The sequence below is a fragment of the Amblyomma americanum genome, chromosome 10 (assembly GCF_052857255.1).
Source record: "Amblyomma americanum isolate KBUSLIRL-KWMA chromosome 10, ASM5285725v1, whole genome shotgun sequence".
Classification (NCBI taxonomy): domain Eukaryota; kingdom Metazoa; phylum Arthropoda; class Arachnida; order Ixodida; family Ixodidae; genus Amblyomma; species Amblyomma americanum.
In genome coordinates, this window is record NC_135506.1 from 59478822 (window position 1) to 59504803 (window position 25982).

Here is a 25982-nt window from a genome sequence, read left to right on the forward strand (position 1 = left end):
GTTTTTGTTAATACTATCGTCAAACAGTGACAACGTATCACAGAAGCTTGTAAGGAATTCCATTAGGCCATAGTTGGGGGCAAAAAAATGAGTGGGTGCATGTGGTATTGTCCAAATGTAGAGCATGGTAATTACAATCATGCCTTCTTAAGTGCATTAATTGCCGTAAAGCTCAGTACTTTGCTTTGTGAATATTAATAAAGCTCCTGGATAATGAACCAAGAACTTTTGGCATAGCTTATTTCAGGCGATCTGCTAAAGAAGGTAGCTTCTGCGAATAGGGGAATTCCTGTGCATGAATTCATCAAGAAACATTTGACGAGATCACTGTCGCTGCAGAGCGTTGCAATGTCTCTAGTCTCAATTCATTCGATTTGAAAGGTGTATTGGTGTAGAGGCTCTATTTCGTGGAGAACATTGCTCCGGACTGTATTTTTTTTTGGTTGTGTGAAATAAGCAGTAAGGCCCTTCTTGGCAATTCATTTGGAAAACGGCTTCATGAGGAACACACTCTAAGCGGCTCATAAAAGCACATGAAAACGCCGTATACATTGAAATACACGAAACATTGTTCGTTGTACATGACACATGTTATACACACAACTCCTCTTACTGGTCAGCGCTATTCAAATAAGCAACTGTTTCCCACCTGCCGACGTAACTCACGTCGCTAAAATGAAGGCTGCAAGCCCTTCGAAGAGCAAAGCGACAAGCACGAGTACAAAATCCACGTCATTCGATTTCTGCCTTAACAAGTATCATGTCCCGCTTCAATTTTTTTTCTCCGTTTCGTCAGACAGTACGGTGCTTCAATTAATTGGGGCCTGAAATGTCTAGTTGCCCCCCCCCCCTCCCTTAAAAAAAGTGTCCGTAAAGGGACAGCACGCTTCTTGATACAGTGGTCTGATTCAAACGCCCTAAGCACGACTCATTTGTAGCAGTCGTAACGCTACATGCACACCTACATTTGATAACACGCGAAAAACTGCCTTCGTTTTAAACTGTCACCCGTGGTTTAAAACTGAGCTGTTATTCCCTCATGTACCAGGGAGCGATGAAACATTCATTTCACTTGCATCGCAAAAGAAAAAAAAACAGGTAACCTGGAACAAGCTGGTGTATTTTTTTTTTGTTTTACGCTGTACAATGTTGCGCACATAGAGTAGACTGATCTGGGCGATAGACGGGAAATTAAACAAATACTCTCCTCAGCGTCGTGACAGATATGTGACGCGGGTGTTTTTATTTAAGTCGCTCATCTTTTTTAAAGAGCGCTGCTTGTCAGGAATCGGTCATACGTATCGCTGTGTGGCCCAAAACTAGGCAACTGTGCTATTGAAAAGCGGTTGTGAATTAAATGAAGACATTTACTGCTATGGGGAGCACTCGTTTTTCATTCGTACGGTGGGCGTGCGTGCGCACGTGTGTAGCCCACACAATTACCGGCGAGAAGCGAGGCCAGGGAGTAGTAGTGTAATAAGTGTTTATTAAAAAAATAATCATAAACATGGAAGTTAAAAGATTTTTGCTAACCCCGAAATCTGCCATCACTGTGGCGGCGCCACCTGAGCTTGGGCAGCGGAAATAAAGGATAGCAGGCAGTATGAAGGTGTGAAATGAAAGAGGTGAGGAGAGTGCAAGAAAGGACATAGGGAGTGGTCATATATACACTATTTACAAAGGTTAACAATGAAGTTGTCAAGGTTGTACGCATGTACATTCAAGAAATAAAAAAATAAAAACACACGCACAACACTTTGCACACAACAGCTGTGGTGGGGCACCCAGTTGTTAATCGTCCTAGGTAGTGCACGAGGAACGTTCGGTCACTGCGCGTCACTACCTGGCGCCGTCAAAATCACATCTGGTGCTGTCCGCACAAACCCAATCTTCATGTATAAATACATTCAGCAGAAACCCGATGAGGAACAGCTGGCTACCAAACACCCTAATGATGGAGTTTTTGCGAAGAAGTAAGCATGAGAACAAGGTTATGCGTGCGAATGATCAAGTGGTCTTCTAGCGACAAACAAGGCAAGCGCCGTCTCGTTCGAGGGCGTCTTTCTTTCGTTATTATTATTAATTGTCATTCCACGTACATCTCCAATACACAAAGCAGAGCGGATTCATAACCAAAGGCTAGCAACGGATCCATACACATGAATATGAAAGAGAGAGGTGGAAGAGTGCCCGAACGAACACAAGACCTCAGACTAGAAATGAAAAACAAATGATTACACGTCTCATCCAACTATACAAAGTAAACCAACCACTTGTTCGCGGCAATATTTCATAATTAACACTGTTGAGCAGGCAAACAGATACGTGATTATAAAAATAATATGCACTTCATACACCACCAACAAAATACACTGTATAATCCACATTGCACACATGCTAACGAATCGTTCCAGTGTTCAACGTCTCGGCGCCCTGGTGCTCCGTCGCCATTGGGTTGACAGCAACAGCATACACAGCCATGGTGAGTAGGAAAAGGTTAGACAGGGAAGAAATGGGACCGGTGCTCCCTAGGTCTTCGGAGACTTATTTATGGTGGCAAGGCTTCCACACGTCAAAAAAATTAATAGCGTTCCACAACCACCTGCTTTGAGCGTCCAGCTGGGATGCAAATATATTGCAAATATATGCAAATATATAGCGTGCTTAACACATTATTTTTTACATGCATAGCTCCTATCGGTAAGAACCAAAGAAAACAGAGAGACTCGTGGTAAATTTTGACCATAAGTAAAATTACAACATATTCGCCGATTTTTCCCTAAGCCCAGCAAGATTTCTCCCTAGCTGTCTCCACTCTGTCCTTTTCACAGCGTGAAAGATGGTGGCGAACCTCGAAGCGAGAGCTCTTCGTTTTACGACGAACACGTTCGGTTCGCACTGTGCGGGTTATACTAACAAAATACGGACTGCGACCAAGGATTTTTGTTTCTCTAATTTCATCCGCACAGCAAAGCTTTTTGCGGTTAACCGCTTTTGTTTTAAATATTATTTCCGTTTACCGCTCGATACATTAGCCAAACTAAACCTCATGTACTGCCGCCATGGAAGCCCGACGCCAAAAGGAGCGGGACATTGATACACGTTCACATTTCGAATTCTCCTCCAGGATTACCCGGAACGCCCCGTTCCCGCCGTCCGATATTCAGTTGCTAATGGCAGCTCCATTTACTAGTCTGAACGTTCCTAATGGATTATTTTAATGAAGAATACATTTAGTGGCGGTTCCTCAAGGTTTCTTGTCGGCAGTCGTAAAGAACAAAATTCCGAAAAGTGAGAGCGTTTTACGGCTCATAATAAATAACTGTAATGCACATAGGCGGCCGTAAATAAAAGCCCATAGCGTGTAATCATACTTCAGTCTAACGATATAACTTTAAGTTGATAATTACGCATGGCTGGCTTTCAAAGAATGCTTTAGATGAGATTGTTTTGCACAGATGGTTTGATTTATGGGGGTTTAACGTCCCAAAGTGGCACAGGCTATGAGGGACGCCGTAGTGAAGGGCTCCGGAAATTTTGACCACCTGAGGCTCGTTAGCGTGCAGTGACATTGCACAGTACACGGGCCTCTGGAATTGCACAGTTCTTGATCAGGAAATTTTCTGTGTCCGCCGTTCGAGCAATCATAATAATGAAAGAATTTCACCTATCGGACTATATTTACTAATAATCCGGCTTGTTATTTTCTTTGACACGTAAGGAAAACAGAAAAGTTCGAAATTTCTTTATTTTCATGTGTTGAATGAAATTGTGTGGCGTGTTTTCAGCCGCTTCAATAAACCTGCTTTTGACAAGCTGACGATCGATGCCAGCAAACTCACTTCCTCCCACTCCTCTCCTGGTGTTCCCGCTCTTTATCTTCGCCCCTGCCTGTTTGGTTGTGCTCCCATACCGCGTGATTTAGATTCCTAATCTCTGAGCTTACGTTTTGGCCTGTAATAAACGCATTCTGATAAGTGCGTTCTGCAGTAGATCGATCCAGCACGAGGCGATCCGACTGCCAACATTCTGGCCACCGCCTAGTTTTCAGGGAATCAGAGAACTGCATGAAAGATGAGATAGCCTAGTGGCTTCAAAACGACCTTTCCTTAATTTTTTTCCCCGTGATATTTGAGTGTAATGTTATCTGGATGAAAAAACACCACTTTTGTAGGCGGCGCTGCTGTGGGCGCATCTGTTTCGGGCTCATTCCGTTTCTGCTTATCGTCTGCTTCGGCAGGATGGACTAGAGAAAAAACATATTGTCTGAGAGCCCACGGCGCAGCAACGAGTTTTCATCCTCGTCATTGACGACTAAGTGATAGACAACGACCTCTAGAAAGCAGTTTGACAAGATGAATTGTATTCGTCTGGGCGAGTGCACCCATTATTAATAGGGGCTGAATAGGGCCTTTAGTTTGGAGTGAATGCCCTATTTTATATTGTGACGGACTAGAAGGCAATGAAGCGGGCAGAGCCGCGGGCAGGAGCGCTCGTGCTATGCCCGAAGCCATTAAATCATATCATCGCCATCTGTCATCACGTCTAGTTCTTCGGCTTGGCGTCACGTAACAGTATTCTGCCAAAAATAACATGACTGGTGGAACGTGAAGAGACAGGAAAAAAGCAGAGTGGGTCAGAGAGAAACTCGATTTAATGACATTCTAGTCGAAATCAAGAAGAAATGGGCATGGGCAGGACATGTAATGCTAAGGGAAGATAACTGATGCTCGTTAACGGCAACAGACTGGACTCCAAGCGAAGACAAGCGTAGCAGGGGCTACTAGAAAATGAAGTGGGCGCATTATATTAATAATTTTTGTGGGGATAAGGTGGTTGCAGCTGGCATACGACAGGATTAATAGTAGCGATATGGGAGACGTCTTAGTCCTGCTGTAAACGTAGTTAGCCTGATGATGATTAGACAGGTAAAAGATGAGTGCAGTAACGACCGCTTTGAGAAGCGTATTCATTAGGCCCTAAAAAACGCACTGCAAGCACTGGGCGCGCTACATCCAGTCCTTGCGTCTCAACTCCAGGGATACAGTTGAGTGCATCAGCCAAGAACCTCCACATGAATGGACACCGCGGTAGGAAAGGAAAAAAACCCTGTTTCGCTACCCGAGAGCGAGTGGCTTGAGAGAGGGGGAAGAAACCTTTATTTGTCCAGATAGTTATATAGGGCCGGGTTACATTGCTCTACTAGATGGTTAAGCCCACTAGCGACTTAATAGGCGAGCTTGACGATCCGGTCTTGTATGTCCGGGCCTTAGGTGCGCAACAGGGTCTCCCAGTCATCTGGAAGCAGGACTTGCCCTAATTCTGGAGGTAGGGGGCCCTCCTTGCGTCCCGAGAGTATATGGTTACCAATGTCCATCAAGAGAACAGTATGCAACACTTGTATCTTACCAGTACTCACTTACGGGGCAGAAACCTGGAGGCTAACGAAAAAGGTTCAGCTCAAGTTGAGCACAACGCAGCGAAATATGGAAATAAAAATAATAGGTGCAACGTTAATAGACCGGAAGCGGGCAGAATGGGTGAGGGAGCTGTTGCATTAAGACTGAAGGCGAAGACCAACAACACAGTACAGCACAGGAACAAGCATATATACACACCCAGCCACACTGGCGCATGCGAAGAACCAAGGTGCCATCACTACCGTGGCTTTATCAAAACAGCGGTCAACGCACGTGCCCCATTCCAGATACCGACACAACAACAAGAAAAAAACGCGGGTTAATGACACCCTAGTCGGAATCAAAAGGAAGAAATTGGCTTGGGCAGGGCTGATGATGATGATGACCCTCTCTCGTGGCACAGTGCATGCTGGAGAAAATCGACTTGAGACAATAAGGAACAGAACTAACAAGTTAGGATCGGAGGATCCCATCGATTGGCCGCGCGGTGGGCGCCTCCGCTCTGAGGACAGCCAGAGATAGCCTAACCTCATTTCATGGTCTAACCCACTACTTCCGCATTGAACAAAGGAAGTTTCCGCCTCCGCACAAGAGGCTCAAGGTACAAATTGGGACTGTGCTCGTCGCTCCCTTCTCTTTTTAATCCCCTATCCCTCCTCCCCAGTGCATGGTAGACAGGCGGAACTCTCTTCTGGTTCACATCCTTGTCTTCCCTCTTCCCGTTTCTCTCTCTCTTTCTTTTGTTTTATCGCGCTTTGACAGTTGGTACACTTGATTGCCCTAAAGAATGCTCCATACGGAGCCTTCCCTGTAAAATGCGCACTCTACACACATTGTTTTTTGCGTGTCGTTGCTTGCTGTGGTTGTCATGTCGTGCTGTCACGTATTCACGATTTTATTCCACCAACGAGCCTAAGAAGTAAATCAAACCATGTGGTTCACCGCTTTGGTGGACAATGACTATCTGGAGCAGTGCATTGAAAGACCGCATGTCATATCTTTTTATTTCAAAACGAGGGTGGCCTCCGCAGCGTGGTGTGGGCTGACTGCCTTCAGGGGCTCCTCACGCTCTCCGTGCCCGTCCTGATAATGGCCAATGTCGCCTACGACGCCGGGGATACCGGAGCACAGCCCGTGAGCGAATTGAATCCTCACAAGTACTTCCTCAAGTACGTGCCGCGAACGCCCCCATAGCTTGCGCCTTTTCCATGGCACGTGCCCTTTATAATAGTTAGCGCACTGTTACGGACATGTGCCTGCTACCAAAAACTTTCTTTATTAAGTTTATCGATTTAGGGCTCCTGTGCGACCGGCGTGCAACGTGCGTGAGGACCCTGAGCTCACTAAGCGCACGTGCGCTTGTATTTCAATGCAGGAATTCATTCAAGGCCTGCACACCATAGCATTGCACATTTTTGCGTCCACGCTTCAATACAACCCTTATATATACAGTCCGCACTGCCTCAGCTCACCTCCATAACAATAAGCAGCGATCTTAACTTTAAAAGTCTGTGCAGTATACTTTGTATGCATTGCGTGTACCTGTATAAGTGGCTGCGCGTGTTAGAAGGTTAGCTTGGAAGGATAGAAAGATGAAGAAAATCAAGAACATATCTACGATAGAATGCGGAGACTTCTACGGGACATCAGTGGGGAGGAGTCTATGCGGAAGTTACACATGATACACTTCGCGTGTGTATCAGCAAACCTTTATTTTTTTCTTTTCTGGAGGCTCTTCAAGATAGAGCGGAGAGGCTAGGACCTAGGTACAGTAAGTTAAAGAGAGCGATGGAAAATGAAAAGGCAAGGGTGTTAACTGCACGCAGGTAATGTTCACTACACCATAATAATGTGGAGTGGATCAGTGGTGTGAAAGAGGAGCAAGAGAGCGGAATTGAGAGCGTAATGCGCAATATGTTACTGGACTCTCATCAGCAATGAAAATAGCCTTAATAACGACTTTTTTTCACTCTAGAAGAGTATAAAAAGCTCCTTCATTTTTGGGCGCTTTCTTTTATTTGTTACCACCGTGCCTAGCATTGATAAATGGATGATAATGATTACGTCTATAAACGATAAAACTGCCCTCTATGAAAAAAAAAAATGACGGAGGAGGACATTTTCTCAACAGGTATATATTAGCGCCACACCACCCGTAATGTTTTTATCCCAGTGGCAAAAGGCATGAACTAGAACATGCGCGCTGGAGCTGGGCCATCTGAGCAGGTCTGTAGTTCAGTAGGTCCTGGTTCGTGGTATGCACATGAAAGCTAATATGATAGTCAGTTCACTCGAGGGCGCATGTAATGCTAGAGGGAAGCTGTAGTGCTTCGGCATGCCTAAGGAATCATATATTCTCGTTTTCTTTGGCCGCTACAATCTCACTGTTTGAGCCGCCGCGGTGGCCGAGTGGTTATGGCGCTCGGCTGCTGGCCCGAAAGACGCGGGTTCGATCCCAGCCGCGGCGGTCGAATTTCGATGAAGGCGAGATTCTAGAGGCCCGTGTACTGTGCGATGTCAGTGCACGTTAAAGAACCCCGGGTGGTCGAAATTTCCGGAGCCCTTCACTACGGCGTCTCTCATAGCCTGAGTCGCTTTGGGACGTTAAACCCCCATAAATCAAACCAAACCAAGCTCACTGTTTGTCTGTCTTCGTCGGTTTTCTGTGCAGTGAGTACAAAAGAGGCTAAGTCGTCGCGATTGCGAAAGCTTCATGAGCGCCTTATAGCAGCCAAGGTGGAATCTTGGGCGTGTTGGTGTGTCATTATCGTTACAGCGCAAAAGACGAGGACGAGACGGGCACACAAACACGGCGCTGAACTTTGAACTCTAAACTCAGCGCCGTGTGTGTCACGCCCCCTCTTTTGCGCTGTAGCGATAATAAAGTTATAGCAGTCGTGCTAATCTTTTGCTCATACCACGCTGCTTCTGGCACTAAAAAAGTGAAGCCTCGCCTCTCAGGTTGATTAGCTGTACAATAAGTTCTACCTTACGCGTTTTGTATATTGCAGCATAGCTTTTGACGTTACGACGGACGAAACCGTGTGGGCAGTTGTGATAGCATCATCGCCGACTTTCTTCAACCGTATATGCCTGGACCAGGGCACTGCGCAGAGATACCTCGCTTCCAGGACCCTAAGACAGGCGAAATGGTGAGCGCGTATTTTCGCCGTTCGTTGATGTAATCGATGTACGCTATAGCCCTGAATGCCTAAGCGCGCTAGGTCTTAGTCCTAGCTGACGTGATATACTGTGAAGACTTCAGTCAAAGAGCTTGTTGCCATTGATTCACTCTCACGCAGTGAATACAGCTGCTGAGGAAAGAGGCAACGAAGGCCACAAACGTTGCCAAGTGCCTTAATTCTGGTCAAGGAAGAAAATTGTTTGCATTATAGTATTGAGCACGAACAATACGGGCCGTGAACGCTATGTATCGAGGGTGGGGAAGCTTTACTAATTGCAAACCTATTTCTGTACCCGTTATTTAAAGTGCTACCAGCCCTTGCTAATAAACGCTTAATCATACTAGCGCAGACAGATAGTTCCACATGTTTACCGTAAATTAACTATAGACAAAGGAAGAAACACTTAACGCGATACCTTGGTGACTTACTTGAAAAGATGACTTTTTCACTTTTGGCGCTCAGCTAGAGTAGACATTGAAACGCAGCGGTGGCATAGTGGTTTGAGCACCCGCCTCGCATGTGGAAGGTGCGGGGTTCGATCCCCAGCGCCACCGGGTACCCAACGGTGATACAATCAGTACAAGCTTTTCACTGGCCAGGTGTTTGGCTTCGTTGGGATGAAATGCTCGGGAAATAGAGCTTTGACCCACCTTGAGAAGAAGAAAAATACCTCGTGACATGGGGCTCTTCGGCCACAGATGCCCTTGCGCCATAAAAAAATTACAGTCATCACAGTAGACGTCGCGTTGCCGGAGCGGTATTACCTTTGTCAATAGGGCTGTCCTCTACAACTAAATTCTTCTTTCTCTCTAATGTATACGGACGCAACGCACGGCTTGCAGGACCGTCACAATTGGCGCACTCTTGACCTGCGTGTTCTACGCCCTCCTGGCTGGTGCAGGCGCAGCCCTCACTTGCAGGTACCGGGGCTGCGATCCACTCCTCGCTGGGTCAATTCAGAGATTCGACCAGGTGAGACTTTAAGCTTTATCGAACATCGTGTGCCGCTGGTGCATGTGTCCGAAATAAACTCTTCCTGCTACTTTGTGAGCACAGAAAGAAAGTTCATACCATGCATGTGTTCCCACCTCATATTTTTTGCGTTTTGTTGCACCACCTAACCACACGTGAAAACTACATGGTCGTGTAATTGCATTAAAATTCCTAAAATTTCACATATTTTTGTACTTTGTATTGTCATCTCAACGCCTAGGCTAAAAGTAGCCTGATTTCGTTAACCCGGAGTGCATTATTTCGGCGCATTAACAGCATAACAACGACCGAAAATTTTCATTCTTACTTGTTCAAAGAAAAAGCTTTTCGCCTGTTTTGGATGAAGTCTACGGCAGATGGGTGAGTGGCGACTTGATAAGCTTAGGGCACCAGGACAGTCACGGGCACATCGTTGTAGTGGCGCCGCCCTACTACTTTCCTCCACTCCTAAGAAGTCCGCACTTAAACTTACACATACGCCCTGGTTTAGGCGTCGTGCCCATGTTAATGAGTAGTGGATGACGTGTTGAGTCCACTGACGAAGAGTAGGCGTGATTTTTTGCTATCTAAGCGTGGGCGGAGTCCATCCCGCTGTCTTGCGGGCGTTCTGCCACAAGATAACCGTGCGGAACGCGAAACACACGCTTAGCGCATTGCGAGCACGCGCACTCCTTTTCTCCATCACACATACACCTAAGTCTAAGCTCTTCTTCTGAGCAGCGCTTCGATTCTGTTGGATCCTTGGCCAATCCGCCATGTACAGTCACATGTGCTACATTACCCACCTGAGGCCCAGAATAAAAATAGCACATCTGCCTGCATTGGGAAGGTTAGCTGTAGGTTGAGTTTAGCCCAACGGCGCGCCGCCACAGGTCGAGAACACGTCTAATAAATGCGAATGGGCCACAACAACCGACCACCTACAAGGGTATTACGCAATAAAGCAACGTCCTGCATACAGACCGTCGCTCGATATGGTCCACAAATGTTCTCTATGTCTGCGAAAAATACCAACCGTCTACGCATAACATCCTCAATGAAAGTTCGACGCCAACTTGTGACCTACCTTTGAATAAGGAGGGAACACTTTGGCCATTAATGTCTAAAGACCTTTGCTCATTTCAGTATTTCTCACAGGATTTTTATTCTAACATTATTGCCAACAATGTTGCAACGACTGGATTGCTGATGTCTCCGGCAGTGAAAACAAAAAGGAAATAAACTAGGAGCCACAGCAGAACAATAAACGTTTATTATCAAGCTATGGACGACACCAATCTGTGTTCCTAAAAAAACAATTAATCTATACTTAGTCGCTGAATATTAATCACGGATGAAGCGCATTTTTTTTGTATGACCAGTTCCAACAATGGTCAATCAATCAATGGAGATCCAATCAATTGAGATTTGAAATTGCCTTTGCTGGCCATTGTTAATATCAACTGATTGGATCTCCATTGATTGAATCTTCATCCTGGCCAAGTGTTACAAGCCATGTCTGCTTAAGTGGACAGGGCAAGCAAAAGATTAAAAAAATCGACTTTTACTTTTTGATTAATTTCTAATACTACATTCTTTTCTGCATCTTTTCCAGTATCGGACTTCTTTCTGCGTTGTATATCTCTGTTTAAAGAATAGCTTTGAAAATGAAAAAGCAAGTGGCCGGGCCATATTTTTTGATGAGACAACGTCTTACCAGACATTTGAAACACAATTTCATGTCAGGAACTGAACGTTACTTAGTTCAGTTAGAATAAGAGCATATTTAGGAACACTCTTAGTGCTCTTAGCCTCCATTATAGCATTTTATAGTCCTTTATTCGCACCACATGGGAGCAAGCTCCAAAAATACCGCTTTAGTACCAGAGGCACTAAAGATGTGCATAGCAGATGCTCTCATAACATTCAACGGTGGCAAAATAGCAAGAGCAAAGCTTCTGGAGCCCTTTTGACTAATATAAAGCTGTATAACTATCCACAACTGAGAGAAGTTGAGCGGTGACAAGTTTCCTCTGCGGCTGAACAGTACAACAAGTAAAAAAAGAAGGCCAGGAAGGTAAACAACTGGCAAAAAATAAACACTAAGAGAAGTTGAATAATGATTATGGAGGTCGTACCTATGGAATAAATTAGTCAGCAAATGTTAGCAAAGCGAAAACCTTGGTGGTAAAATTACTTTTTACTTTAACCTTAGTTATTTAAAAGAAGTTTCTTGATACAACGGTACCATTATATTCAAAACAACAAGAGGCAGAAAGATAATTCTTTGTCTGCATTTTATATCAGCATGTGGGAATCTACGGGACCGAAATTAAACGTGCGCGACAATTTGTTGTCATTTTATAGACGAAAATAATTTCAAAAGCGGCCTTAAATCGAGTCCTCGAGAAAAAAAATAATAAAAAAATCTGTGTTTTAATTGTGTTACATAGTTTTGTTCAGTAGGAAGAGCACAAAGCGACAATAAAATGACATAGAAAGGTAGGCGCTATCTCAATTGGTTGTTTACAAAAGTGTACCAAAAGATGCATTAAACTACATGGAAAGAATAGGGCTTACCCTGTCCCCTTAAAACTACACATGATTGCAGAAAAAACTACTCCTTAAACAAATATTTGTCGGCGCTTGCGTTCATCTCGAAGTGAACTTCGAGCACGTTCGAGTAGCCGGTTTCAAAACCGCCAAAAAAATTTGGCTAATTCACACACTACAAGAATTATTAGTGGAATCGGAGAAATCCATGTAAGCTTCTCTGTCATTTGGTATAGCTTTGCATACGGCCGTGAGGGAGCGAAGCTTAAGTCCGAAATATAAACGAAGCTTTGATTTTTGGCTTCGAGCTGATGTCCCTCGGACTTGTGCCACCAGTTCTTTTCTTGTTTTCTTTCAATGTTGTATTTTTGTTGTTGTTGTTTTTTCAAATGAGTTCAGTGCTTTCCTGCTGGGGGCGTCGTGTGTCTTCAGAACTACTGGAGCAGCAGTCATGCGCTCTGAAATAAGCTGCTTTCAAGCACACAGAACAAATGGTCATTACCATTTCGAACACCACCCTGAGGCCTCACGAAATGTCTCGAACTTCAGGCTATGTTTTGAAGGGAAAACAACTTGGGCGTCTGACAAGTAGCACTCACCGCACTGTATCCCAATCCTACAAAAATGTACTACCTACTACGAAAACAGCCAAGATTCCAGTTCGGGTTTCATGTGAATATTATGTATCCACGGTTAGACATTTGTAAGAACCTGTTCGTTCCTATTAGCAGCTTCAAGTCAAGTCACACAATTTGTTTCAACATGAGTTTACAGAACTGACGCGAAGCACAGGCCATCAATTTTTGCATAAACGTCCAGCGTTGCCATCTCGGCCCTTCTTCCTGTCACAGCTCGTGCCCTTCTACGTTGTTCAAGACTTTCACGGCTTTCCTGGACTTTCTGGTACCTTGCTGGCCGGCGTTGTGAGCGCATCAGTCAGGTAATTCTTACGGCCAACCGTTTCGTCGGGCTCAAATGTCAAATCACGAATATCGAAATGTCAGTGCATCGTCCCCAGCGAACCAACCATGTCCTTGGTAAAAAGCATTGCATAGCCTTAGTTTTCTTCTCGTGACTTCTATCAAATCAAGCATGATCACGCGCAAACAAACAAAAACACCAGTACTTCGAATGTTTTAGTTTTCCTCCAGAGCCAAATAGAACCGCCGCTGTTGCTGTATGACTGGGGTACTCAGCACGTTAAAGAACCCCAAGTGGTCGAAATTATCCGGAGCCCTCCACTACGGTGTTCCTCATATTCTATGGCGCTTTGGGACGTTAAACCCCATAAAGCCAAGCCATTGCACTTCTTAGCTCTTATTAATGACCTTTTCTATTTTGTGCACAGCACCGTATCTTCGGTGGTGAACTCTCAGGCAGCCGTGTGGTACTTCGACGTCGTGACGCCATTCTTCAGGATTCCTGGCCCTCGTGTTGACTGCGCCATAAAGACGATAGGTGATGTGCTAAAACAATATCTACGCCATGCCACATTTGCGGTGTGGAATAATACAACCTTCGAATGAACAGCCTTCGCAGTTGGGGGCGTGATGATGGCTCTCAGCGTGCTGATTCCGTACCTAGGGTCAGTCATGTCGGTAAGTGCATCAACTTTTGTTTTAAACAGGTCTTCTACGCCATCCGTTATCACAGCCCATACGACTTTACTGAATGTAGTTCAAGGTTTATAAAGCGGCAGTCACGATTCCGCGTTAAAATCGACGCCTAAACGAGGAAGTGCACCGATACAAGTACAGTAGAGACGGAACAAAAGATGCAGTGACTGAACGTGATTGCGCCGAGATTTAGCGGCATTTTGATAGAAACCGACACCCGTAGCGCGCTTGAGTTGATATTATCACTTGCGGTCCTGAGCTCGATGATCTCACAAGTTACTCAGACCAAGGCGATCCTTCAACACAGTTGACTCCTGACATCTGCTTGGGATATATCAACCGCTACTTTCTATCTGCGTCCGGGCATATATGGAGCAAGCTGAAATGTCTACCACACTATGCTTTTTGGACCTAGGGTTCATAGAAATTCCGTCGCGGCGTTATGAAGTGCACGAAAAATCTAACCTTATGACATCTCCAAGCTCCACTCACTTTCTATTTAAGCTGACAAGCCCTCTTCCCCATATAACTACTTAATTTATTGCTTTAATACGTCTTCTTCGACCATCGCAATGTACCATTCTGAGTTTTTTTTTTACTCACTCCGTCTAGCATGCGTTAGAGGCTACGATATAACGGCAGGAGAGCTGGCTCGCACAGGTCACTAATGATGCGAGTGTTGAAATCAAGTGTTGGGTATGTAAGCTATCATCGTGACCATGTTAGGAATATCGGTTCCAACCCGTACAGCCAGGTGGCGCGTTGAATCAACCCGGCAGCCGGTGTACAACTCCGTTGACTCCTGACCGAGATGTACTTCATGTTATGGCGCCCAGTTAATTATACACCGTTCCGACAACAAAAATAAGGTGGTAAAACGCCTTAACTCCGCCTATTTTCTGAATCTGGCAAGACTGATGCGTGATTTTACTGCGGCCCGCACCTGTATTGTACTGCCCGCTGGTTTGGGGTTTCTTATTAGGCGGCTGCCTTTTATTTGGTTCACTCGACAATGGTTTCAAAGGGACATGACGTAGGTTAGCGTTCGGGCTTGAAGCTAGAGGCTTACTTAACGACATGGCCACGCCGAAGAGATTGGCTCGGGTAAGCACTCGCGAGAAACTTCTTAACGAAAAGTATTTCTGAACTCAGTTTGGCAGTACAATTCCTGCAAAACTGTGCACCCAAAATCTAATAATGATCTGTCCCTGCATGCGATTTATTTACACATGAAACGGCGAAGCTGTTCACCTTGGTCGATATCTTTAACTTGGCCAACCAGATATATCTTCAACTTTGTTCCTGTTCATGATCTTTGTTCCATTCCGCACACGTCCCCACGTGTGCGCCAAAGGTTTCTAGATATCAGCTGCAGAAGTGGTTAAAACCTTAGATTAAGTGGCTATGATTTTTCTAGAGCTAACCCTGCTGTGAGGATGTGCTTCTATAGCGGCGAAAGGGAAGACGGCTCTGTACTGAGATGACAGCTCTCAGTTTTCCCGAGCCTTTCAATGTAATGTTCCTCGTGAACAACCTGCATTTTTTCGACGTGAAAACCTAAACATTTAGCTGCGTTTTCCCGACTCTGTCACCCTTTCGCAGATGTTCATGGCCGTTAATGCTGCCATCACCGGCCCATTTGTGGGGCTCCTGGTACTGGGCCTCACTGTTCCGTTCGTCAATACTAAGGTAAGTCTACGAGTGATATGCGGAAGGGACAAAATGAAAACAGCATCACTTGGAGAAACGTTTTCAGAGGACCTCCACAAACCACGTGGTCATTTTTTCGTCACACTGCACTATACAAAGTGCTGAAACAAAATATATTGCTCGAAAAATATCTGGAGCGCAGTGACTACAATATTTCTGAGGAACACACTTGCACCTCCGAGATGGTCAGAAAATGCGCCAAACTAAACTTTACTGTTTTACCACCACAGTGCAAGGCCCAGCACCCCCATTACTCCGACGGCAGGCGTGGGTAGTATTCACTTGTCACGATGTGACCAAGAGAGGAGGTGGTTACCATCAACAATGCTGCTTACATAAGACAAAATCCTTTGCAAAAGCCCTCGCTGAAAAGTTCGGAATAAATGACACCGCTTTTTCACAGAAACCTCTTTTACAGATCCAGAACTTCACAAAACATCTTTCCCCATGTAAATATCTCCTTTGATCATACATATAAAATTTATTCGCATAAGTCTAGGTAAGCTAAAGGTGCTTTCACCGTTCCAGCAGCAAACTACCAGCCACCTTTTTGCACTTTGATCTGACTGAACATGTAAAACAGGAGGAGGCATGGACATAATACGGACGTTCAATGACTGCACTTTCCTTCGCTTCATAGCCTGGTTTCATCATTTATTCAAACGGTAGCACCGAAGACCCTATTTCGGGGCTCGTGAGGTGGTAAAAAATAGTGTAGAGGGCAGTTAAGCTCCGCCTTAAGGGTATGACACGATAGCGTAGTGGGTTAGGCTTTCCATTTTCAGTAGATTGACATCTTTGAACGCATTTTCATTTTTCTTGTTGTTTCATTTAATTAGTTAAACTTTTGCACTCTGTAAATTTTCTTAAATAGCATCATCAAGCATTGCCTTTTAATACTCAGCATTTTGACACTTTTCAGCACTTTTCCAATTCATCAAGTTTTTATTTATTTAATCAATAAGTTAAGTACAATAATTTAATTAACTCGTGCTTTCCTACCGCACACCAATCAATCATCAGTCAGTAGAATCATCAGTTACCATGATACGATTTCTTTACGCAGCCCCCTATTATAGGTCACCGATTCGAGTCCCTGCCGCGAGCTAGGCTCTAACTTAACTAGGAAGTTTTTGCTGCACGAAACGCTGGATCGTATTGCTCCATCCGGAGAGGGAGAGAGAAAAAAACTTTATTGTCAGGAAGAAGATGGTGATCTTTGGTTGCTTCAGCCGCTCCAGGTGGCCGGCAGTTTAAGTCTGTCGAGAACAGCTGGCGAGAACAGCTTTCCATTTTTCAAGCGTGTTAGACGTCACTACATCTGCCGGAGGCGGATCGTTTATTCTGCGACAAACGGTTGACATAACACGATTTTTTTTTTTACGCAGCCTCCGATTATATCCGGCACGCGGTACCGAACGAGCTGTATACAGTGTCCTCTAATATATTCGACACATGGAGATGACCTCTTTGTACTACTTTGCTTTCGAGTAGTACTACTCGAATCACTTAAATTGTCACTTTATTTGATTGTCAGCTCAGCGCCTAGACTTCTACTCACTGTTGGCAGATGGGCCCGTGTGCTATTATTTCACTGCGTCTGCTGTTCGGGGCACGCGTCTCGTTTTTGCGGCGTTGGCGGCGTTTTGGGCATAAACAAGGAGTGCGAGCAATAATAGAGCATGATAGGTGCGCGGAGCTGTGCCGAGTGCCCTCTGTGCCCAGCGACGCGAACTAGCTCTTAACGCTGAGTGTCGAGTTACTGTCGACACGTTTTCTCTTTATTAGAGCCACTAGCTTCAAGTAACTCTATTCTTTACAGCGTGCATTACAGATTCGTGTCGTTATCTGTGCTCAGCAAAGCGAAGTAGTGCTTGCGGCGTTCGCTGTGGGGCGCTACGATTGGTCGCACCGCATGCGACGTCAGAGTAAGGAACAATCTTGAACGACTAAACTACAAGGAAAGCGGCTACGAGTGGCGCTTACGTCAGTTCTGCCCTTGAACTGTGCCGTGCGTGATACCGGTCTTGCAAAGGCCCTTGACGCAGCAGCGAAGCCTTACGCCAGAGCCTGTGTGCTACGGAAAATGTCAGGATCGTGCACTGCCAGCCGCCGAAGCGGAAGCGAAGCGAAGAAAGCCAGAAGACCCACCAGATAACGCACAATGTCGCACGCTCGAGTCTAAGGATACTGTGGTTTAGTCGCGTCGTTAGTCTCTGAAAAATCTCAGGAGCACCAGCAGCAGAGGCCTTGCGCAGCTTGAGAGAATGAAGCTTCCACTCCTCACGGAGACCATCAGGAGCGATGTGAGTGAGTGTGACGTCATGGCTAGGTGATGGCTAGGTGCTTGAGCCACCGCCCAATTTAAAATGGTTCAGCCTTATACATCCATCCATCCATACATCCATCCATCCATCCATCCATCCATCCATCCATCCATCCATCCATCCATCCATCCATCCATCCATCCATCCATCCATCCATCCATCCATCCATCCATCCATCCATCCATCCATCCATCCATCCATCCATCCATCCATCCATCCATCCATCCATCCATCCATCCATCCATCCATCCATCCATCCATCCATCCATCCATCCATCCGTCCGTCCGTCCATCCATCCATCCATCCGTCCGTCCGTCCGTCCGTCCGTCCGTCCGTCCGTCCGTCCGTCCGTCCGTCCGTCCGTCCATCCGTCCATCCATCCGTCCGTCCATCCATCCATCCATCCATCCATCCATCCATCCATCCGTCCGTCCGTCCGTCCGTCCGTCCGTCCGTCCGTCCGTCCAAACATCCATCCGTCATCGTTAGTCCTTGTGGAAGCGGAGTCGAAAGTTTCCATTGCGCGAGGTGGCCTCTATAAGAGCAGTGCGGGGTGATGCCGTCATGTGAATGGTTTAAACAGCGGGCGCTATCATATTTCATTCGTACAGCGCAGCTTCAGTGTACTCTCAACTTTTTTTTTTGCAGAGATTGTTGTGTGTATAGTCCACTTTTCCTTGGAGAAATACATCGTACATTCTTTGGTTGAAAATTTCGATGCAGAGGCAAAGAAAAAATTGAGAGGGCGCACAACCTCCGATATTAATGGTTTGATGAAATAGCTGTAATGGGTTGATTCTAATAAATGCGAAATTGTTAATTCTCTACTTTGCACTCACAGACCCCTAGGAGCCCTCGTACCACTCCTGGTGCAGGCATACAGCAGCTAAGCGGTGCGCGCGCTTCCCTGCCATGGCGGTGCTGCCACCGGTGGGGCTCAGCTATGCGACTCTGGTTGCTCATCCCGAGCAACATCTCGCGTCGAATAATTGGTTTAAATGCCACCAGTCAGGGTGGACAGTTATCCCCTGACTTGGCCTAAGCAACCGCTGTGACGTAAAGCACAGAAGCTCATCAATACTCGCTTGCCGGTGAAAACCTTATCTGGGTGGGCTTGGCCCTTCAGTGCCGTGTTCGCCGGGAGCGGACACTCGTAAATTTGCCCCAGCCGTGGTCGCGTCGCACAGATGGACTTGAGGCGTGAGGGCTAATGAGGGTAGGGTCGATGATAGGCCCTCTCTTGGCTTGTAATCAAGATTGGGCTCGAAGTAAACGACTTGAAAGCGAGGGCGATGCAGCTGGCTGTTCAAAATTTGATCCAAGGAAGCCATTTGTATATGTAATGACACAATATATTTAAATGTAATAGATTGTTACAAGAGTAAAGTACAAATAAGGTCAAATGATTAGGGAAAACCACCAGGGTGGAGTAGATTTGTAATAAGGGAGTAATTACTCATTGGCATCCACCCAAGCGCAGCCATGTAGCTGCAAGGAACAGCTCTACAGTTGTCTCAGAAACCTCGTATTTAAAGAAACTTGTCCGCCCAGGATGAAACTTTTGAACCACGAAGTTTCTGTGAAAGCTGTCTAGCTTTCTATTGTAAGCGTATGGCTGCGCTTGGATGGATGCCAACGAGTAATTAGTAAAGAATTGTTAGGGCGTGTAAGTATGCATTTAACTGCTGCACTGTCATATTGTTCGGAGTTTCCTCTCCACTGGTACCTGATGCGAAGTGTTTTGTGTGCCGATGGCGATCTGCAGCATTCCGTTTGTGGTCGTTTGTTCGTCCGGGTTCTTCTGGGAGTGAGTAGCACTCAAGGAGACAGGCCGATATGCCGCAAACACACACCTATTATCCTATTGGCTCCAAACAAACGTCGTCGGATCGACTCCCATTGAAAAAAGGACCAGAAGCGTGAATTGTTGGGCGAGTTGGTACATGTTGACGTGAAAAAAAAACCAGCGAAAAAAGACGCAAGACCAGAGGAAGACGCACACAGACTGTCGCAGGACTTTCAACTGAATTTATTAAGGTTCCACCACATACTTATAACCACTACTTGCGCAGGCGCACATACATGCCACATTCAACAAAGTCCGGACGTCATTACTAGCCAGATAAAAAATTCCATTCTTTGTCAGTGAGAATAACAAATGGGTCACTGATACAAACATGCTCGTTCTTTTTTATTAAAAACGCTTCTAACAGCTCGCGCTCGTGCCTGGACTTACCGCGGCCGATAATGGTAGCATTGTTCAGCAAAGCTGAGCAATTTTGGCACTCCTTGACATGTACATGGAAGACAGTTGGGCTAGTTGGTGTGTATTCGTTAGTGACTGCGACATTGCAACTAGCGTGGAAAGCACAAGGACAGAGGCAAAAGGAACAGACGAGACAGCTGTCTCGTCTGTTCCTTTTGCCTCGGTCCTTGTGCTTTCCACGCTAGTTGCAATGTCGCAGTCACTAACGAATCCTTGACATGTATGGCCAGGTTGCTCCCTGTACCTAAGCGCAGCGTTCTGCCATGTTCCCTGAGTCGCTCGTTCAAACATTTGCCCCGTCTGCCCAATGTAAATTTTCCCACAAGAAGTAGGGATAGAATATACTGCTGTGCTGTGGGGGTAGTATATTCTATCCCTACTTCTTGTGGGAAAATTTACATTGGGCAGACGGGGCAATGTTTGAACGAGCGACTCAGGGAACATGGCAGAACGCTGCGCTTAGGTACAGGGAGCAACCTGGCCATACATGTCAAGGAGTGCCAAAATTGATCAGCTTTGCTGAACAATGCTACCATTATCGGCCGCGGGAAGTCCAGGCACGAGCGCGAGCTGTTAGAAGCGTTTTTAATAAAAAAGAACGAGCGTGTTTGTATCAGCGACCCATCTGTTATTCTCACTGACAAAGAATGGAATTTTTTATCTGGCTAGTAATGAAGTCCGGACTTTGTTGAATGTGGCATGTATGTGCGCCTGCGCAAGTAGTGGTTATAAGTATGTGGTGGAACCTTAATAAATTCAGTTGAAAGTCCGGCGACAGTCTGTGTGCGTCTTCCTCTGGTCTTGCGTCTTTTCTCGCTGGTTTTTTTTTCACATCAAAAGAGGACCAAATTGCCAGAGCCGCCGTGCCGGCTGCCTGTGGGTTTGGGAGCATTTATCGACATCCCCAGAAGGACGTTTGGCTGTTTTTCAGCACCTGGCAGCACTAGCTGTACGTTTTGGCTTTATTATTGGTTGTATTTTTTATGCTTCCATTGCCCATTTTGTGGCGTAAAAAATCACAGCCGCGTAACTTAGTGAATGATTAACTTAGTAACTTAGTGATGCGCAGCAATGAATGTAATGTCGAGCACATTATTATAATTGCAGAAATGACAGTAGCGATGGGGATGCGAGCACTCACGCAGTGCCACCAGAAATCAACCTTTAAGATGCAAAGCATCCCTCTGTGCAAAATAACTCAGACAAAACTTGTGGATATTGCTTTCAGAGTGTAAATAAGTATCCTTAGACCACCTTAAACTTCTTTTCTTAAATACTATTTTTCGATTCTTTGGGTATGCGTAGCTCAGCGCTCAGAAATAAATTTGTGCGGCACACCCAGCAATATTGCTGAAAAATTGAACGCCTGGAGGTTAACATCCAACTCTAAAAGCCTAAGCTATGAAGAAGACCATTGCAATGTATCACATGATTCTTATGTGAAAGCACTCGGACACACCAGGGTTTTAAAGGCACAACCTTCCCGCACATTCCTCCGAGCGCCGAAGGCGATAAGCTGAAAACTTGAGAACTTCTTTCAATTCCGCACAAAGAGTGTTTAACTTTCCCGCAGGGTGCCGGCGTCGTGACGCTTCTCATGGTTGCCTACCAGCTTGCTCACTTGTTCGTCAGGGTAAACGCTGGTGTCACAGAAGAGGGGATGCCCGTCAGCTTGGACTACTGCCCGGGAAATGTTACAGCGGTTGATGCAGGAAACATGAGTGTCACCATCAGCGTTGGCACGGAAAGGTACTGCGCTAGATACCGCTTCCTGCGAGGCACTGCTGGGCGTTGAGCATGAAGCGTGGTTGACGCACAGTTTCGTGAATTAGAGACAAGAAAAAATGATTAATTTGAGAGCGCTCTTTAGTTTCCATAAGTCAAGATAAGACTTTAGGTTCAGTTATAAAAGTGCCTTCGGCAGTGTTGCAGTGTTTATTAATCTTAATATAGCTGAGCATTAACAGATTGCAGTTTATTTGGAAGTTTAGCGAAGGCTTCTAAAGAGATAAACTCTAATGAGTAAGTAAGTGAGCTTATGCATCGTTTGCATAAGTTGGCTTTGGGAAAAATGAATGCTGAAATGCACCTCACTTGTTTCTGCACTGTTCTTACAAAGGGAAAAGCCAGTCAAAGACCATCCATGCATTAATGCACCATGCAGCATGTGAATAATAATAATAATTGGTTTTGGGGGAAAGGAAATAGCGCAGTATCTGTCTCACATATCGGCGGACACCTGAACCGCGCCGTAAGGGAAGGGATAAAGGAGGGAGTGAAAGGAGAAAGGAAGAAGGAGGTGCCGTAGTGGAGGGCTCCGGAATAATTTCGACCACCTGGGGATCTTTAACGTGCACTGACATCGCACAGCACACGGGCGCTTTGGCGTTTTTCCTCCATAAAAACGCAGCCGCCGCGGTCGGGTTCGAACCCGGGAACTCCGGATCAGTAGTCGAGCGCCCTAACCACTGAGCCACCGCGGCGGGGCATGCAGCATGTGCAGGAAGCAGGAAAATTTGAATAGAACGCTGACACAATCTTTGATGCGAAGGGTTGACTCTGAGTAGAAGTGTAACACACCTTCGGGATGCCGAATTTCTTGTAAAACGTTTGCTTACTGAGCAAGTTTATTCATTTATTGAGCAAGTTCGTGCCACACTTTATATTCTCATGCTGCGCAAGGCAAGCTCTGCATCGATGAAATAATTGTATTGTTTGTGTGTGCTTCACAGATCGTCTGACGTGTTCCCTGTTTTCCGTCTGTCCTCACACTGGAGTAGCTTCTTCAGCACATCCGCTACATACTTTGGAGGACTTGCGGTCAGCCTTCTGTTGGGTATTTATTATTGTTCATCTGTAGGTGCTTTCTGCGTCCTGCATTGCACTCTTGCGAGCGCTTTGGCGTGCCTCTTTGGGTTATTCCCCTTGGGTTAATCACCACGGACTACTTTACTGACCGAGCATGAAATGGACGTTCGAGGTGACTCATGTTCTAAATGTGTAATTGCGTCACGGACATCAATGAATTTCTGAGGAGAAAATTTCCTCTCATGAAGCATCACCAAATAAACTTTATTCCCTTCTGTTTACTGGATACAAATACTCAGCGGAAGGGTACAGAAACTTCTGAACATGAGTCAGGGAAAGCTGTGATAAACACGAGAATTCAAGATAGTGTAAATAACCGCCAAAGAGTTTCAAAATAAATACGACAGAGAAAAAGTATTTCTGGACTATCGTTATTCTCACAAATGGTGCGTATTGCAAGCTCTGGCAACAAGCGCCACCTAGCTGTACTCAGAATCGCTAAACATTGCTTTGTACAGAGAATAATACGATTGAGTTTGTCAAATGAAACCACTGTCTTGAAGAGGAAAAGGGGCGTTAGTGTCGATACATTAGGAATCTGTCTTTGCGTTACCTAGAAAGAGACTGCACGCACCGGTGTCGCACTGCCGCGATGCAACGTTACCATTTTTATTTGATACTCGTACTTACTCGAGAGCGCTTAGTTGATCGCCTGCCACTCCGTATCTACATCACACCTGCAGGCATACTACCAGGGACAAAAGTCTCCAGGGCTCCTGAGCGACAATCGAAGACATTAGCTCTGTTATTAGTTGGTGGCTTTAGACCATTCTGGTGTAGCTGAAAGTCAGGATTGTGTATTGTAATGTCTGATAGTTAAATGGCATGACCCTTGCAAGGCCTAGTACTTATGTTTCATGATCGCTTCTCGCCTCTCCTAGAGACTATTGTTTCAGATAGTACGTGTGAACTGTCGCCAACAGTTACTTCTCTTTACTTTCCTCAACGTTCCTTCATACTGAATGTTGCACTTAGTCTGCTGTGCTTCAAACGTTCAACAACCAATATCTTGTGGAACACATTGCACGGCGCTTCTGTGCTTCACTGTAAAAGTAGAGTTTATGCCACACCTACGGCATGCAACCGCGTTTGCTTGCGCAAGTCCTGCACCTATGCGCCTCTCCGCGCTCCGTGAATCACTTCATAATTTTTATTTTTTATATCTCCGAAGAGCCCTGTGTAATAAAACCGACATTTACATCGTTTTGAATAGCTACTCCCTCTGTTCTCGCCTTTTGGCCCAGAAACGATTGATATAGAAAACAAATTGTGATAAAATGCATGCTGATGCGCATGATGCGCGGTAGCTGCACGTGCACCTTGTGGTTTTGCAATCCTTAGCTTTGTTTTGAACACTGACACCACGCATGAGCGTGTGACGATTTTATTTTGATTTCGGCTGGATTAAATGGGTGCTTTACAATGCGAGAGATGTGTTTGCATGTACTTGAGCATCTTGTCATGCAAGGCGCTCGTGGGCAGGATACGAACAGCGCTCGTACTCTGGTGGACCCGCTATACGTATGCGCCTGTGGCCTCCCACGTGCACGTGCACGTGCAGTGTTCTGGGCATGACGCGGTGCTTTGGCTCTATCTATGTCTTTTATGCAACGCGACTAATGTTTGACGTCATCCGCCGGCGGCTTTGCCGTAGCAACGTTGGCTTCTGTTTTGCAGGCGCGCAGGATGCTGCACCATCAGGTATTTCAGGATATTTTATCTAGTGGCATTTGAAGACGTCTGTCGGCATCTTGTCGCCATCTCGTCAAAAACGAAACTAGCGCGAGGCGCGGGGCACGGGCTGTCCGCATATGTCCGCCCAAACCTGCTAAGCGTGTTTGCGCAGTCGCCTAAGTCTCGTAGTAAATGTTACAGAATCTGTTACCAGCGCCCGCATGCGAAGGCTCGAGCGAATGGCACAGTCGAAGCGACTGGACTACCTACAAACACAGTGCGTAGGTTCGTGACAAGATCCAAGCGGTCGAAGCCATCACGCCACCTGCTTGCTGCACCCAAGCCTTGCTTTGAATCCATATATTTGTACAAAGGTTTTCCTGTAGTAAAATTAGAAATTTTGCCGTCACTTTTCTCTTGGATTCGGCGCCAGGTCGCGGCGATTTCGAGGCCATGTAGCCCGTTTTTTGCAGATATGACCTAAAAGCGAGTTTTGCTAATAGCTGCGAACTTTTTCGTCTTTACCATGCGTTATAAAAGAAACCGTTTCCATTTCTGCAGAAATATATTTCCTGATGTGACATGAACGACAGTGTTAAAGTGTTATCATGGCTTGGCACCGCATACGTGTTTCTCATTCTCCACTACATGAAATATACGAGTGCAAATACAGGCCAAACAAAGAAAATTTGTTGAAGGGATCTTTTTTTATTGCTGTCAGCTTGTCGCTTCGAGGGCAAGAACCTTTTTGTTAGTCGGATATTTCTTCTTATAGGAACGGTGGGCAATCATTACCGACATGCTCTCGCATCATCTCAGCAGGCGCTATATTTTTTTCACAATTACAAGAGGAAATATCTCCAATCACTTATGCAGCCTTCGCACTGGTGGTCGACATACGGGGCTAGTTGATCATAAACAAGATAGCAGGCCTAGCAGAAGTTAACAGCCGAGTAAAGCACAAGAACCACATGGTGTTTCTCTTCGAACGTTACGACTGTCTAAGTGCTTACATAATCGACGTGTATTCAGCACATCTACAGTAATGAAGCTTGCGCCATTTATTTTCATGCTAAAAGAGGCAAGCTGGAGACAAGGTTCACACATACACTATTAAATTCGATTTAAAAATTCTTTGTCGTTGCTTCTGCAGGTGGCACTGACATTTCCACACGTGGCAAGCAGAACCTGACGAGTGGAACTCTTACGCCACTATGGCGAAAATTGGGATGGATGCCGGCTCCCGAAGAAAAGGAGGTAAGTGGCACAATGGATTTGTGGCTCCAAGCAGGAGGGATTGCTTTACAATTGAATCATTTAGCTAAGCAAAAACGCTGTAGTTGGAACTGTTTTCGCCGTCTTTCATTGTAAATGGGTTGGCAAGAAGGGA

The 25982-nt window shown here is 45.7% G+C and overlaps 1 protein-coding gene across 1 annotated transcript in view; it reads left to right on the plus strand.

Annotated features, from left to right (window-relative positions):
• The window catches only part of LOC144108343 (sodium-coupled monocarboxylate transporter 1-like), a 43020-nt gene that overhangs the window by 11046 nt on the left and 5992 nt on the right, over positions 1-25982 (plus strand). The window contains exons 4-14 of the mRNA XM_077641602.1: positions 2415-2482; positions 6438-6589; positions 8432-8572; positions 9448-9577; positions 12982-13070; positions 13479-13588; positions 13661-13728; positions 15349-15435; positions 21624-21799; positions 22783-22886; positions 25746-25849. Of these exons, the coding sequence (XP_077497728.1) occupies positions 2415-2482; positions 6438-6589; positions 8432-8572; positions 9448-9577; positions 12982-13070; positions 13479-13588; positions 13661-13728; positions 15349-15435; positions 21624-21799; positions 22783-22886; positions 25746-25849 (1229 nt within the window). The remainder of the gene's footprint in view (positions 1-2414; positions 2483-6437; positions 6590-8431; positions 8573-9447; positions 9578-12981; positions 13071-13478; positions 13589-13660; positions 13729-15348; positions 15436-21623; positions 21800-22782; positions 22887-25745; positions 25850-25982) is intronic.